Source organism: Sceloporus undulatus, chromosome 1 (assembly GCF_019175285.1).
Source record: "Sceloporus undulatus isolate JIND9_A2432 ecotype Alabama chromosome 1, SceUnd_v1.1, whole genome shotgun sequence".
Lineage (NCBI taxonomy): Eukaryota > Metazoa > Chordata > Lepidosauria > Squamata > Phrynosomatidae > Sceloporus > Sceloporus undulatus.
Genome location: NC_056522.1, coordinates 273532449 through 273549254, shown reverse-complemented (window position 1 = coordinate 273549254; position 16806 = coordinate 273532449). Strand labels below are relative to the sequence as shown.

General features: G+C 36.7%; 1 protein-coding gene across 8 annotated transcripts in view; it reads right to left on the bottom strand.

Annotated features, from left to right (window-relative positions):
* PLEKHA7 (pleckstrin homology domain containing A7) overlaps positions 1-16806 on the bottom strand; it is a 271523-nt gene that overhangs the window by 20908 nt on the left and 233809 nt on the right. For 6 of the 8 annotated variants that reach the window (XM_042445987.1, XM_042445982.1, XM_042445989.1 and 3 more), the window contains 8 exons: positions 16088-16237; positions 15489-15590; positions 13334-13442; positions 12696-12934; positions 12118-12306; positions 9854-9971; positions 8283-8362; positions 6299-6499 (listed from right to left, as the gene is read on the bottom strand). In XM_042445987.1, coding sequence (XP_042301921.1) covers positions 6299-6499; positions 8283-8362; positions 9854-9971; positions 12118-12306; positions 12696-12934; positions 13334-13442; positions 15489-15590; positions 16088-16237 — 1188 coding nt within the window. The remainder of the gene's footprint in view (positions 1-6298; positions 6500-8282; positions 8363-9853; positions 9972-12117; positions 12307-12695; positions 12935-13333; positions 13443-15488; positions 15591-16087; positions 16238-16806) is intronic. The other 2 variants (XM_042445983.1, XM_042445984.1) reach the window with 2 other exon arrangements.

The following is a 16806-nucleotide window of genomic DNA, read 5'->3' as shown; positions in this document are numbered from 1 at the left end:
AACAAAGACAAACAAAGAACCTAACTGCACTAAATAATATAAAGGAGGAAGAGTCTTCAGGAGGTACAAGAGGCTGTGGGCAGAATAAACATTCTATATTGGTTCTCTATTACCAAAGGGAAATGACAGACTCCTGACAAGAAAGTTCCTAGTCTGTATCCCCTACACTCCTAAGTACATTTACAGCCAGCCTTTCTTATACACACATTTTTTTATATACAGATTCAAGCATCCACGATTTGAAAATGTTCCAAAAAGTATAAATTTCCCAAATATCAAACCTTGATTCTCCAAATTTTATAAGGGACAGCATTTTGCTATGTCATTATATTTAATGGGACTTGAGCATACATGGATTTTGTTATACATGGGGGATCTTGGAACCAAACCCCAGCGTATAACAAGGGTCCACTGTACTTGGAAGTATATCCTAAAGTCAATAGGGTCTAATTTCATGCAAAAGTGTTTAGGACTGAGTAGTAAGATTTTTCCTGTGAGGATCCTTTTTAAAAAATCTCACAGGGCTTAAGTGAGAGTATAGGTAAAACTGCTGGTTTTAGAGAATGAGTACCCCATGTAGGTTCACCATCTAGGGAAAAGAATTTGTTATTACTGTGTTAAACAACCTGAACAAACAAGTAGCCAAAGTTATGTTTCAAAGAATTGTTAGTGTGTGGTTGGTTTGTTGATCTGACCAATAAACCTCCTGATCTAGAGAATGTTCAAACATAAAGCAATGTATCAAAGTATAAAGTCTTTACAAAATAAACTCTAATTACAAAATTTAGAAGGCTTGAATGCACCTTTTGGAATTTATGTTCTCCTCTCAGATGAATAAACAATTTCAATTCAGCCTATAATCCAAAGATCCACATGCCTGATGTGGTTTAGGACCTTTAGACTTGCATTGCTCCGAAAGCTTCCCATCACATCGGATAGCAAACAGTGTTTGTAAAGAAGAAGCTTTCAAGCCGTTTGTAATACAGCAAGTCCAAAAAGAAACAAAACCCAGTTTTGCTCAGTGTCTGCAGCTCTTAGGAGAATCCACAATAGTTCTCCGGATTACAGTTTGTAAAGTTCACAAAAATGAATGGATAATATGTTCTCAGATAAAACCACAAACATTTTATATGGACACACAATGCCATCTCATGTATTGAACAGCCAAACCTTACCATGTATGGGCAGCACTGAAAACCTGTTTGTTTCCTCCAAATATTCTTAATGACATAAATCATTACACAAATAAACTAGCTGGTGAGAGACAGGATATGCCATGACAGCTTATTATCAATTATAAAGAGGAAGACATTGCTTTTGAACCTTTTGGTTCAATATAGGGCTGGATCCATGATCAGGATTCCACTTACAGGATGTTTCCACTGTAGCAAGAAGCGGAAGTGATTTTTTTTTTTTTTTGCCATTTCCTCCTTCCTGCTACACTCCAAATGCCAAACAACCATGGAAGGTTGTGGCTAGTCCTCTGGAATAATGTGGGAAACAGCAGAGAAAGATGCAGAGAAAGAATCACAGAAAATCACTTTCTCCCTCCAGCAGAAGCTTCCACTAGATAGCATCTCCTTTCACCTGCTGGAGGAACCCTTCACTCCTTGGAAGAGGCATTCACTGATATTTTTTTTTGGGGGGGGGAATTGTATTCATGCACAAGCTCTTGATTTTCACTCAAAACATATTACATATTTTTATTTATCAGGAATATGAACAATGCTGCTTAATTTAAGAATAGCTGTTGCTCAAATAAAAATGAGAATGCTTGTTCAAATTTTCAAGAGGAAATGTACAACCTTTGTCACAACTAAAGTGCCATGTAACCAAACAGCTACTCAATATTCAAACCAGGCCTGATTGCAAGAATGTGTATCATATGAATAGAATATTAATTCTAAACTAAGTTTATTCTGTAAGAAAAAACATGAATTCAATATTAAGAAGCATGTTTATTGGCATTGATATGGAGTCTTTTACATCAAAATTAAATGAGAAATTCATGTATTTTGCTTAACATAATGTCATACTACATTTAAAAAGTAACTGTTTTTTTAAAAAATATCAGTGCATTGTATTAAAAGTAGATTTATACATATAATGTATGCAATGTTATAAACTGTGCACACCTATTACATATTCTTTTATTTACCATTTGGGCTGATAAATTATTATCGTGCTGTAAATTGTGCTATCAAACATTACTTTTTGTGCACTGGTGGCCCTTGGACACACAAAGAAACCTCCAGAAAACATTATCTTTTGGGCCATACTGTGCCATTTTTGTGTTTTTTACAGCAAGACTACAGACCAATATGGCATACAAATATGTAACATTATTTGTTTAAACTGCTAAAAAAATATGAAATGTTTGCATTTGAAGTAAGTATGTGTGCAAGAGCAATACAATTCTTGAAAATCAGATCTAAATTCTGATACTTGAAAACATGAATATGGCAGAAATTGACTCATCCTAAAAGTTTTATACTATTTCCTAATAAAAGTGAGATTGCAAAGATATAAATCTGAATTCATCCTTAAGAGTCCACATGTGTATTTAGTAAATTAATGACTCAAATATGAATTACAAATTACTGCAACTAAACTATTTAAAATGGGAACAAAAATGTTAGAGGGTGCTCCCCGCAACTAAAACAACGAAACAGCAGAAATTTAATAAAAAGCTGCTAAAATGCAATTAAGCCTGGCAGAAACTGAGTAGTCTAGATAGAAATTATTAAATAATTAGAAACTTTAAAACAAACAAAAAGGCATTATGTATGATGAGTGACAATTCTAAAAGCAAGAGACCTTGTGCAATGAATTAGGCAGGTGATGAGCATTCTATAATTCTAGTGTATCAAAAGGAGAAGAAAAAACAAAATATTAATGTTGCAGTGATTGTGTAAATCCTTCAGTGTTATAAACATATCATTATCCTGAACAGCAAGGAGTCCTGTTGCATCTTGAAGACTAATAAATGTATTGTGAATGTCATAAGCATTCAGGGAGCAAATCTCAACCAAAGACTCAAAGGAAAGCAGAACACTGCTTGGTTATTTTAACAATGTGAGGCTTACAGGTCATGCCACCTCTAGATGTATTACAGTATTATGTACAGCAGAACAGACAACAGAATCCAACTGAAATGAATACTGATCAAATCAGCATTAAGTAAATATGGGAACAGACATGGAGTTGTAATTGCTTACAATTGTTAAGGTGGCTTATTGTTACTTGTAGTTAGGAATTGTATTTCCTGTAAGCAAAAAAGGTTGGGGATACAATCCAAGAATCTCCCATGGTCCACAAACAAGGAGGATAACCTTTTAGGATAGAATATACAACTTTGGTGGTACATTAAACCTATTTAAAAGGAGAGCAACATCATCATGAGAGCAACCATCTCAGTTCTAAGATTAAGAATATGTTCATCCACACTTATAAAGTGATATAAATGCCATTATGAAGCAACAGTGTCATTTTATCATTTACAAAAGCTAAACAGACTAGAATCTTCTGAAGATGATTATATGGACATATAGGAAAAAAATAAAAATGGCAATGCTAAGAAGCAAGTGGAAGAACATGTTAATCTCTCTGGTATATTCTGCAGGCCCAACTTCCCTATGCTCATAACCTCCAAAGATGTTGGACCTCAACCTCCAACATTCATAGTTGTAGCCCAGCAAATGTGGAGACTACCAGGTTAGGGAAGGCTGCTGTAGACCTTGCAACCCCATGGCTCAACAAAAGTATTTCTGAGTTAAGCACCAATGTGAAGCCACTGAAGTGAAATTCATTAGCACATCTGTCATCCAACAAATCCTTGGAGTGACCAGTACATTACAGGGAAAAAATTATCACTCTTTACTTATTATCTACTATTACATAATCAGCAGTAGGTCTAAATCACTCTCACACTGATTTAAACTTTTAGTTTTATAACACTGTAATTCATGTACTGTTACCACTTGCAACACCTGTAGGCCTCACTTTATTAAAAAGAAATAAACCTGCAATATTCAAAATACCACAAACTTAGCTCATTAGAACCAAAATGGATAGTAAGTTAAATACATGGATGTACTTAACTTGTCTGGTTATTGTTATTTAAATAGCACAGTGTGTAGGGATGCATTCAAGATTGAGACAGTAGCATTGTGGAGACTACAGAGTTAGCAAAATATCCTGCAATCAATGCCCCAGTTTCATTTCTGCAGTCCCCAAAGCTTTCCCAAATTTCAGTAGTGTGATAGCAGCACTGAAGCATAGGTGACAACCAATACTAGGAGCAGAACCTGGCCTCTGGACCTAATGTAGTCATCAACACTTCATTTAGCCCTTTCCCCTGTGCCATGGTCTCAACACCCTCTGCTCTTAGTTGCTATGCCCTACATTGGTGCCAATGAATATTCTGTCCAAGAGCAAATGCCATCTTTGCAGGCTGAGTATGGTGTGGAGAGGAAGGCTTGGAAATCTCCTGCTGGTACCCTGTAGTTCCAATACCAATTTCAATCTGTGTCTCTCCCTTGCTACAGAGCTGCTATTTAAATAACGGAAGTCTGATACATTAAATGCACTCAAGTGTTAGAATCTCCTGTTTTGACTCTTAAACAACCACTTTGTACATCTCATAACCTACATTTTGTCCACAAAAACATATGCTATAATAAACTTAAAAGTTGTTATTGTTTTCACTCCAGCTAACCAGTACAGCTATCCTTCTGGAATTTCTCACAATCCTAACACAGTTGCTATGCTCTAGCACACTCCTACAGTTATTTTCAGAAATGACACTTCGTTTTGTTTTTTGTAATATTCAGTGGATATTATTCAGATTTAAAACCCACAGGACATAGAATATTTAGTTTTAAATCATTTTTTTCTTCTATTTCATTTGGACCAAAATTTACAGTGGACAAAGTTCAGACAAGGAAGAATTCATATGATTATTTAGAAAATGCACAATGAGTTGTTAAATTCCAGACTTCAAAGCCTTACATGCACTTAACTGTACAGTGGATTAGGACCAAATGTGTGCATGTGTGTATGACTTCAAGTCACCTGCCAATTTATGGCAATCCAATGAATTTCATAGCATTTTCTTAGGTAAGGAATACTCAGAGGTAGTTTTGCCAGTTCCTCCCTCTGAAATATAGCTACAGCACCTGGTATTTGTTGGCAATCTCCCATCCAAGTACTAAACAGGGCTGCCCTAGCTTCCAAGACTGGATGGTATCTGGTGCCTTTAAGGTATTTAGGTCACACTGAGACCAAATACTGGAAGCAAATCCCATCAAATTCAGATGGGGTGGTTTCCATGTAAACAGCAGCCTGGCAGCCTGATCCTAAACAGAGTGGTTTCTACCCAAATCCATGTTAAACACATAAGGGAAACATGCAGAAAGGATTTCCTCAGTGTGTCTGTTACAGACAGTTCCTATTGCTAAAAACAATACAACCTCCTTCTTTTGGCACTGGAGGCTGCTGTGGCAGAAATGGTGACAGTCTGCATACCCGCATCACTTTTTTGGATTAGGACATTCCTTGGAAGTAGACCCTACTGTAACTAATAAGTGCTGCTTTGGCTAGCTGCCCCAAACGAATCCAAATAAATTTATATTTAATTCTGTATTAAACCTATGAAATAATTTATTTTTCACTAACTGAATGTCAGATTTTGCTAGAATATTCTAGGTATCTTAAACACAAATAAGGGACATTAGCAGTTGTATAAACATTGTTCAATTTGCTTCTATATTTTATAGGTATTTATAAAATTTGTCAAAAGCTATTTAAAAAATCTTTCTTTGACAGAACCATAGCTAATATGGTATACTAAATTTGCTAAACTTACAATCTATAGCTATATGTATATATTTAGCTATATCCTTATCTACTATTAATGCACTACCTATCACCTATGGGGTTCATTCTTTTATGGTGCAATCAGAAAAAAACCCAGCAAACCTATTCTGCTTTCATAGCACAGAGTTAACAGGGTGGGGGAAGCAGCCAACATCAGCCCAATATTCATATCTGAATGCATTCCAAGAAATCAATATTTTTCTCCCTATACTTCTCTTTTGTAAATTTACTTCTGCACCTGCTACATTAAGCTGTGGCTACTTATAGCTAAAAGCCATTTTCTGTTATTCACACTCCAGAAATTGATATACTATAATATAATTAATAATACAAGGCATCATGCACTCTTAAATAAAAGTGCTTACTAGAGAAGCTACAGATCACATTTTAGTCTAGTCCTTTTAAGGCATGTCTAACATACTGAGCCTATGTCTGCAGAAACTGGCCGGACAAATGATCGTGACGAGACAGACTGTCTTTCTCCTTGACCAAGAGTTCTCTTGCGTTCACGAACTAATGCTTTTTGATGCCGCTTCATTCTTTCTAGTTGTTCCTCTGCACTCATCTTGCCTCTTTGGTGGTCTCCAGAGTATAAGCGTTCCAAGGCACTCTTTGGTCTCTCCTGTTAAATGTGACATACATAACATATGTTACAATTTTTTTGAAAATGTATATTAGCATCAAAATTTTACATCAGCTTGGCCTCTGGAGGACCTCCAGAGCTCTGGGAGGATGTCATTTTCTTTGTGTTTCCAGCTACAGAAATGGGTAATCTATGTATTCGCTGAGTTAGTTTGCTTCTTCCTTCCCTCCTAGTCATTGTGGTTCCAAGGCTCAACATCTGCTCTGCTCTCCATCCACCTTTTGGCTAAAAGTAAGTAGGCTAGATTAAATTTCCCAAGATGGGTGACAAGAAATAGTGTCCTCGTTTCACCTTGATCGGTGAACAGCTCTTTAAACTAAGATTTTTTTGCAAACAAGAAATTATGGTGTGCGTGTGTAGTGTGCATGACAACTATGAGCAACTATGGTTAGTACAGTACTTAATGAATAATGCTTAATGACATCATCATGGGTCATCTCTCTGTTTCAGGTTTTGGTTCAGAAATCTTAGAGATTGGAATGATCCTGAATTGGCAACCACAGAAAGGAAACTACTATTGGGTCAAGTCTGAGGTCTGAAGCCAGTGTTGGATATAGACATTAGCATAACTGGGGGGGGGGGGGTGATACCCCTGAAGGGTGATGACAACTGCCTTCCTCCACATCTAACACTGCCTGGACACCCTCTTCTCTCATCTAGCCACCAACTAGCCATGGAAACACACATTAGCAGCTACTGGTAGGCTGCATGTAGTGGTCATTGTACAAAAGAGGTACAGATTGAGTATCCCTTATCCATAATGCTTGGGGCCAGAAGTGTTTTGGATTCCGAGGTTTTTCGGAGTTTGGAATATCTGCGTATGCAATTTGAGATATTCTGGAGATGGAAACCAAGTTTACACATGAAATTCATTTATGTTTCATATACACCTTATACACATAACCTGAAGGTCACTTTCTTCACAATATTTTTAATAATTCTGTGAATGAACAAAGTTTGTGTACACTGAACAATAAGAAAGCAAAGGGGTTATTATTTTAGCCAACTGTGTGGACAATTTTCTACAATGGCTTCTCAGATGATTCACACACCAGCAAAGTAAGAAAGGGGGGGGCTGTCTGAACAGCCTGGTTTTGTGCAAAACCAGGGCTATTTTACTCTGGAGTAAAGTCTCTTTACCTTGAGGTCAGACTGGAACATCTGAATCTGCATCTATACTGGCAAGACCAAGCCCGATCCTGCCATGGGGGTTTCCACCTGTGTCGTCTTAACTGGAAGCTGCCAGGCCAGGGAGAAGCCCAGGCAGACAACCCCTACACCATGCTCGGTCTGTGACTTTACCCTACAGAACATGCACTCTGTATCACTACTATGTAAGTTCTGTAAAAGGCTGAGGACTGTCTTTCTGTTTCTTCTTTCATGCAAAATAAAACAGATAAAATCAATTTCCCTCATGTTTATAACATGGCAGCTTACAAAGGTAAGAAAAATAATATTGGATTAACTTTTAAGAGAAAAATAATATAGATACTGGGGAAGAGTGAGAGGGTATAACATCTCTCTTAACCACAGACATACTCCGGATGATTTGAACAGGTTATAAACAATGTTGATGGCTTGAATTGAAATCAGTATAAACTCTTATTTGAAGGTGCATGTTTGTATCTGTGACATATTCCAGGTTAACCATCTTGGGGAACTGTCTTAAATTCTGATATTCAAATAAAAATTAATTTAAATTCTTAAATTAACTAAGTTGTTCAGAATGGTTTAGCAACCATAAAGAAATATGCAAAGTTACCTTGGAACCATCTCTTCGAAGTGTTGCATAGGATGAAGCTGTGGATGACTGATGGAGTCTGGACGTTGAACCAGATAATCCTTGATGAAGAAAAAACAAAAGAAATAAAGTGTAATGAGAAACAAGAGTTGCATTTCTCGCCAAGTACAGCATTAATCCTATCTAGAGCATATTCACTGCTCTAGAATGAGATTTAAAAGAAAACGTAATGAAATCAATGAGACTTAAGAGAAAACTAACATTAAGTCCAACTGAAGATTTATGTAAGACTTTTATTCAAGATTTTGGTAGCATTCTTTCCATTAAGGTACCATAGGAACCAGGATACAGGATTTTATATTATGAGAATACCAATCACATACTCCAATGATTAAAATTCATTATGATGTGAACCCAGGCATTTTGAAAGATTTCAGATTATTCTGGTTATTTGTCTTAATTTTTGTTTCATTTACAAACTCTTCAGTCTGAAAATCTGTTCTTAGGGTATGTCCTGTTCACACAGATAAATACATCTGATTTGTTTCTGAACTGTGAATTGGACATATCACATCAAACAAGAAAAACTAGGAGTCTGAAGTGAAATAAGCACAAAGAAGAGCGAGTCAGATGAGCACAAACATGAAGCTGTTGAAATAGCTAAGAACAATTGATTTCAAGTGAAAGATTATTTTAGGGTTTAATTTGCTTTGTTAACATCAAAGTTTTAGTTCACAAAAATTGCCACAAGTGAAGAAGAAATTAAACTTGTGGTGACACTGTGCAACAAAATGTTGTCTTGGATATGTGTGATGGGTGGGTCAAAAGATTCAGTTCATTATATCAGGAGGAAAGGGAGCAATTTTTTCTAGGTCAAACTGTTTTAAAACTATGGATGTTTTCATTTGTTTCCTCCTTCTTAGCTTTATTCATCTTTTCACTGAATTGTACAGAGGATCTCACCAGCTACAGATCTCTGATTCTAGGTTACCGTCTGAATTATGAGGTTAATCTGACAGAAATATGAATACAGGGAGTGCCAAAAACCATGCCCCATAATCAATTCATTATATTTTATTCATTATAAATTTTTTTTGCATAAGACTAATATACCAGGGCTTGTAAATTAATAAAAAGCATAAAGAATAGAGATTGTTCCATGGAAAGGACAGTGCCACACAACGGTTAACTGCTGAAGAGTAAATGATCTAAAGGAAGTCATCAGATTAGAATTGACAATAATCAGAGAAAATGTTATGCTATTTAAGAATGATCAAAGGTCATGTGTCATTTGAGTAAAAAAGTGTTTTGAAGAAAATGGCAGCCGATTTGAACTGTTAGTTTAATTTATATATAATAAACTACCTACTGGTCATGATCTTTGGCACACCTTCTACAGAGAAGGTTAAACATGGGATTAAATCAGGTTGTTTCCACCTTTTAATTAATATCTGGAGTTCCAACACTGCCCCAGATCAAATGAGAGTAATAACAAATTATTACTAAGTTCTTGAAATCTCTAAACTATAGACCTTCAAAGCCATAACATTAATATTCTTATGAGATATAGATTAAGTCATCCCTTGACTTACCTCTGGATGGTAATGTTTGGTATCTACCATCAACACCTAGGAATCCAAGGGAAGATTGACTCAGCTCACTGTCTATAGTTGCCAACTCAGGTTCACTCACATATGAGCGGAGTTCTACCTATACGGATAAATGCTTGATTAAATGAAATTACAAAAATATAGAAAACATTATTTCAATTCTGTTGACTACTGTCTATTTGTGCAGGTACAATAATACAGGTTACTGAATACAGGTTATTATTGTAAAAAGGTAAAATAAAGGTTTTTCCCTTGACATGAATGTCTAGTCGTACTTGACTGTAGAGGGCAGTGCTCATCTCTGTTACTAAGCCGAAGAGCCAGTGTTGTCCAAAGACGACTCCAGTTATCATATGGCCAGCATGACTGGAGTGAATGCCGTTACCTTCCCACTGAAGTGGTACCTATTTATCTACTTGCATTTGCATGCTTTTGAAATGCTAGGCAGGCAAAAGCTGGGATTAGTGATGGGAGCTCACCTCATCATGCGACACTTGGGCCTCGAACTGGCAACCTTCTGACCTTTTGATCATCAGAACCGGCATCTTAACCACTAAGCCACTGCATCCATGCTATTATTGTCCAAGTACGATAATACAGGTACAATAACAATCAGTATAACACAAATAAATTTCATAATCTGTGGCTGAATGCTTAATAACAGAAATCAGAGGAATTAAATAAACCAGCCGTAGAAATCAAAACAGGATTTTTAAAGGCAGCTGTGTCCATCTATCACTTTCAACAAATTTTACAGATCAAGAAAATTCCTTATGCTTCTGTATCTTCCAGAAGGCTTTTCTAGAAGATACTATCTCACTTCTGGTTCACCTCAGAAAGTCTTCTGAAGATTCTGTTGAGTTATCCTGAAATTAGATAGTTCTAAGCAGCATTTTTTTTAGTTAAGTCTATTTATTGATGGCTGGCTAAAACTACTAAGTTACACAGATGAGTAGTTATAAATTTTATATGTTGATGAAATGAGCAAGTAGATAAAACAGATCTGGAAACACATGCACAGGAAGCAGTTTCACATTTATACCATTAAAATACAGCATGAAGAACCTGCCACCAGTCATACGCCTTTTTAAGTAACATTCCAAGAGATATGAGGAAAGTATAGCAGCCCACATCATCAAGATAGGTTCCTACAAACACAGTTAACAGTTCTTGGTACTGCAGTTGAAGAAGAACCATCTATTCCATAAAAAACTCAAGATTAATGTTTAATATTGGGACTGGAGTAACCGTCTGCCACACAAATTTATATGCTGAAATCTGGGTACTACAAGTTTTGCTTTGAACTGGTAATTCTAGTAATAACCATTTGAGGCTGTAGTTAACATTTGTGCCACCCGAGGGATAAGCAGCATTTTTAAATGTTTATAACTGGAGCAAACAACTCATGGCCCATCAAATGTTAATGGATTGAAGATCCCATCAGTCAAGCTAAAATAACCAAAAGTGAGAGGATAAAGTACAGCAACAACTGGAGGGACATATTTTTCCCACCCCTAATTTAGACGTTAAAAACAACAACATCATTCCGTTTGACATCTATCAATGTTGAGCTACAGAGCAGATATTATACCTATGTGAGAGGTGAAACAGGTAGAATTATTGTTTTTGCTATGATATTTATTTATATCCCTCCTTTTTCCCAGTCTGGGACTTAAGGAGGCTTGCAAAAGTTTAAACAGATACAGTTCAGAATTCACATCATACAAATATAATCAAACTGTCAGAAGTTTTGGCAGAAAGGCAGGATGTAAATGCAATAACTAAATAGAATTAAAAAGTATGGCCATTAAAAAAAACCCCATCAAGTACAGCCAAAATTGCCCATTATGAAAGGCCCTTTCTCTTGAGCAACTAGCCCTCAAAACGCCTGTTGAATGATAAGTAGGGTGTCATTCTAAACTCTCTAAGAAGGGAGTTTCAGAGACTAGGAGCAGACACTAAGATGGCCCTTTCCTGTATTTCCACCAGTCTCTGTTGGGGTGGGACAGAGAGAAGGGCCTCCATAGACCTCAAAACACAGGCAAGCTTATATGGAAGAGAGTATGGTCCTTCAGAAAACATGACCCTGAACTAATAGGGCCTTTATAGGTAATAAAGAAATGTATCTCAAAATGCCAGGATTGCTGAAACTGTCTTTCTGATACATTAATACAATTTTGATATACAATACATTTAATACAGACTGATACATTGGTGCAGCTTTTTTGTCCTGAATTAGTGCTTACCCTGTAATCTCCATTCACATACTGTCCTAGTTCACGGTCTCGCTTTCTTTCATCTGACTGCCGTTTCAGGCCCCGCACTGATGTGTGCCTGATGACAGTGGCTTCCCTAGGAAGGGGTGGTACTGCTGGTGGGGGATCATCTGGGCTATACAGTTGTGGGAGAGGAGGTCTTGGTGGTGCTTCATCTTCCTTTAAAAAATAAACATGTGGTTCACAATTACTGTTGACTGAAAGCATCATTTTAATATATGCAAAATGCTAAATCTGCAATTATCATGTTTAAATTATAAAAAAAATAACATGACTACATTTAAATTTAATAGCTTGTACTTCCTAAACATTTAAACTTAATAGCCTTCAAAACTGTTTCTTTGATATGTTCTGTGACCTGTGTTTACTAAGTTGCATTGACCCGGAAAATCAAGGCACGGTATAATCACAGTCAAAAACTTTATCACTGAGGTAGATATTGTCTATCTGGTTTCAGGCTTTATAATTTCAAATTATATACATAAATAAAACCTACTCTTAGATACATTATGCCATTAACTACAAGATACTATAGTTATGGCACTTACAACCTTTGGCTTTAATTTTACTGGTGACTGAACTGGAGGCTCAACTTTTTTCACTTGTTGAGATGGAGAGAGCATTCTAGGCTGGGTATAAGGCTGAGGAAAAAGTCTGACTTCCAAAGATGGCTTGATAGGACTAGATGGTGGGCTTCGCTGAGTAGAAAGTTTGTTGTCTACTGACATGAGAGTAGATGATAATGAAGGCACTAGAGGTTTTGAAAATGAAGGCACTGTTTTTCTTTCTGCAAAGGAGAACACATATTACAAACAAATGTAGATCAGAAATATTAACGAGTCTTCAAAAGATGATTTTTTTCAAGCAAATAAAAAAGAGAGTTAGCATTGTTGACATATAGTTAAATGAGACAAAAATTAAGAAAGAAAAGAAGCAGCTAAATTTATATATGTTATTTGTCTTTTGTCAAGTGGAAGGGCTACTTCCCATCTTATTATACTGGATTAGAAGCAAGCCAATAAATTTTGTAATGCAAATAACATTGTCCAAAAAATACTACGTGAAAATAGCACAGGAAATTAATATACAGTATTTGCCAAACCTCATTTGAGCTTTGTGTCTGAACACTTCAGGATATTCTGTTGAGCAGATTAGAGTTCTAACATCTGTATTAAGCTCTTCTTACCTGGATTCTTTATAGATTCTATGATGACTTTATAATTGGACTTATTAGCACTTAGGCCAGCTGTTACATCTTCAATTCTCCACAAATCTTTTTGTATTTGAGCTTTCTCCTATTAATCAGTAAAAACCAGATGGGGCAGGGTGGGGAGGGAGGGGCAGAGGCAGAGGATCAATACTGGTTATGTATGTACAAAACAAAGAATTAACACTATTTAATATTTTAAGAGACTGATCCTTAAGTGCTGTGAGGGGGCACTGAGGCCAGGTTGTTGCATGGGGAGCTTCTTCTGCCAATAGAGACTAGCTCTAGGTGCTGCTTCCCCAGTGCAGACTATGTAAAGCAACAGACCTGTGCTACTCTGTTGCACAGACCTGTGCTGCTCTGTCAACAATGTTGATTCTGAAAGTTCTCTTAATAACACTGGATCCCTGCCCTATGATCCTTGAGAGGGATAAAATACCATCTATACTTCAATTTGTGTGTAACATATGACCTCTTAACTTTCAGTTATTTCTTCAGTCCAAATACCAAAAGCAGTGTACATGTAAAGGGCAAATAATATAGCTCTATGTATCAAATTTAAATGAAAACAGAAACACACAAAGATATCTTTACACCAATTTCGCCCAGTAGCAATATTTATGTTGATGGTAGCAGATTACCTTGATTTCATACATGGTTAATTGTTATTGAAATGTACATTATAAACTTTTAAAAATTGTGTTAAAGAAATAATACATTCAGGATATATTTTTATGGTATATACTCAGTAGAGTTTTGGATGCTAGACTACAGTTAAGGAGGCAGTAACTTCCTTAGATCAAAACAGATTTGTATAAGCCATAACTGTCATACAAAGTGCCCTCTATGTGTGTGGCAAAGATTTCCATGTGCTTTCAGAGAAAGTGTGTCACCACTTCTCCTTAGCTGTATCATACGCAATTCTATAACATCTAGAATTTTGCAAGGAATGTATGACACCTTTCCAGAAAAAGAACATAAAGTGGGACACCCCACATGAAACAATCCCCCTTTTCCATGCTTCACACTGCCCTTTGTGGAGAACATTACCTTGTCATTTGGTCCAAAGTACATGCTTTCCTTAGTAAGTATGTATTTTTAAGCTCCTAAGGGGGGGGGGGGAGACACTTGGGAGCAGGGCAAGAGGGAGAAATTAAGAAGGCAAAGCCGATGTGTGTATGTGAGAAGTAACCTCTTGTTCTCAGCACTTCTTTGTTCCCATCTACTCCTGAAAGCATTTTCTTTTCAAGGGGAAAAATGTTATTGGGCTACATATATTTGTGTATAATGTGAAGTTTATTCTAAAAGGTGAAAAGATGAGAGAATCCAAGTATTGTCTAGAGGTTAGGAAAATGACGGATAGTGTCTAAGTTAAAAAAAATATAACATTGTATGTGCAGGTTTAAAAAATGTTTAAGAGATTTCTACCCTGCTTTTCAGGGCAACACGATTCCCAAAGCACGCTACAACACATGCAGTACAGCTGTCCCTTGTTTTCACAGATTTGGAGTCTGCATGCCCTGGCCATTCGCTGGCGGCAAACAGAGGGGGGCAAAATGCAGCACATGTTGCCATTCAAGCCAATAGGGCTTAAATAATGGTGATTTTTCGTTTTTGCAGGGGATCTGGAAGGGATCCCCCGCAAAAACAGAGGGGTGACTATATATTCACCACTGTCAGAACAAGCTAGGTAGCAGCAGCAGATGGTAAAACCTGAATTAAAGTACAGTATAGCAAAATCAACAAAATGGAATAAATATATAACTAAATAATAGAGGAATAAATCCCACTAAAGGTCACCATAGAGGGAGCCCTACACGCCCCGAAGGGCAAACATCCCTCAAATATGGTTAAAGCACAGAGAAGGCCCAGGGCATTTACTGCTGTACTCCTTATCAGGGTTTCAAATGCAGACTGCAAGGCTCAGACAACCTCATATGGATCTGTATAATCTTTGTATAATCTTCTGCTGTTTCACTGTGGTGGAATCTGCAAGTGTGGTTCTCCATCAACAGGAAACCTTGCACTGATCAAGAATTAGACCTCACACCAGACCAAGATATACCAAACACTATACTACCCAAGTGTTTTGGCAAATTGTACAATTGAGTCTCAGTTTCAAAACGAGCCTCACCTGAGATAAAAATAATCTATTCATCTGTTCCTGTAAGGCTCGCTTCAGCTGGTTTACATCTTTTTCCAATTTCAGATATTCATTCCAGGCATTTTCCATTTCCTGTTGGCAAAGAGAAAATAATCAGTTTTACACTGTCATAGGCAGTGAAAACAGTAAGATACTAAAAGTTGTGTTAGTAAAAGTGTAGATCACAACAAAAAGCACTATAGAGGCCAAACAGACGGCCTGGAAAAGCTGGCTTCCGGGCAGATTGAGAGCATGGCATTTTGATTCATTTGAAAGGACTCATAACTTTTCAAAATCTTGGTTAAACATTGAGAAAATATAACATTAGACAGGATAACTAACATTTTCTCTAAAATGTAATATTATTTTTAGCTTTTTCTTCACTTTATATTTTATTTTATGTAGCTAGAGTATATTTCATTAAAATAAATATCAGCATGGCTGCAATTCAAGCAAGGATTGGTTCTGTATAGCCTTAATCTACTTCAGTGGGCCTGATGTGGAAATTGTACTGGACTGCTTGAGTGCTAAGCCCTTTGCTCAGGGATTAACTTTTGTCTGATTCATTTCTAGGAACACTAATTACTTACTGTAGATACTTTGGAAATTTCAGCCCGGATATGTATGAGATCCTCTTGTAAAAGTTTCTGCTGGTATGAAATTTTTTCTGTGTGTTGTGGTTGGTCTTTGTATTGTTCCATCTGCTTGTGCAATACTTCTAAGACAGATTCCAGCTGATCCTAAAGAAAAGATTTTTTAAACAACATATTTAATAAAATTTAAAATAAATGTGAGTACATGTTTATAATAACAAGTTAATGCTGGAAATGCATTTTTATGTTTTATCCACTTTCTTCTAAATCTTTATTCATTTTGATATTTGGTAGCTGTCCAATAATTTTTTCTTCCATTTTTGAGAAGGAAATACCTACTGTCCCAATTTATTGTTGGAACACAGACCTAGCAGGATGACACATATCATGATTATATTAGTATGCAAAGGGATCTTGTAGCACCTTTGAGACTAGATGAGAGAAAGATGTTGGTAGCACACACATAACCTGCTCATCCATAGGTACAAACATCTGTTCCTAGGCACTTCACTTCATGCATTTGATGAAACAGACTTAGGGGCTGTACTCATGGGCTAAAAGGCCTGTGTTTCCCCTGGCCTAGAATTGTCCTGTTTAGATGATGCAGACCAACAGCCCTGAGCTGGGGATGAGCAAATCGGACACCATTCTGGCAGATCCAGCTTGATCCCAGCTCAAACAGCCCTTATGCCAGTCTAAAAAAGAGTGACCCAGGC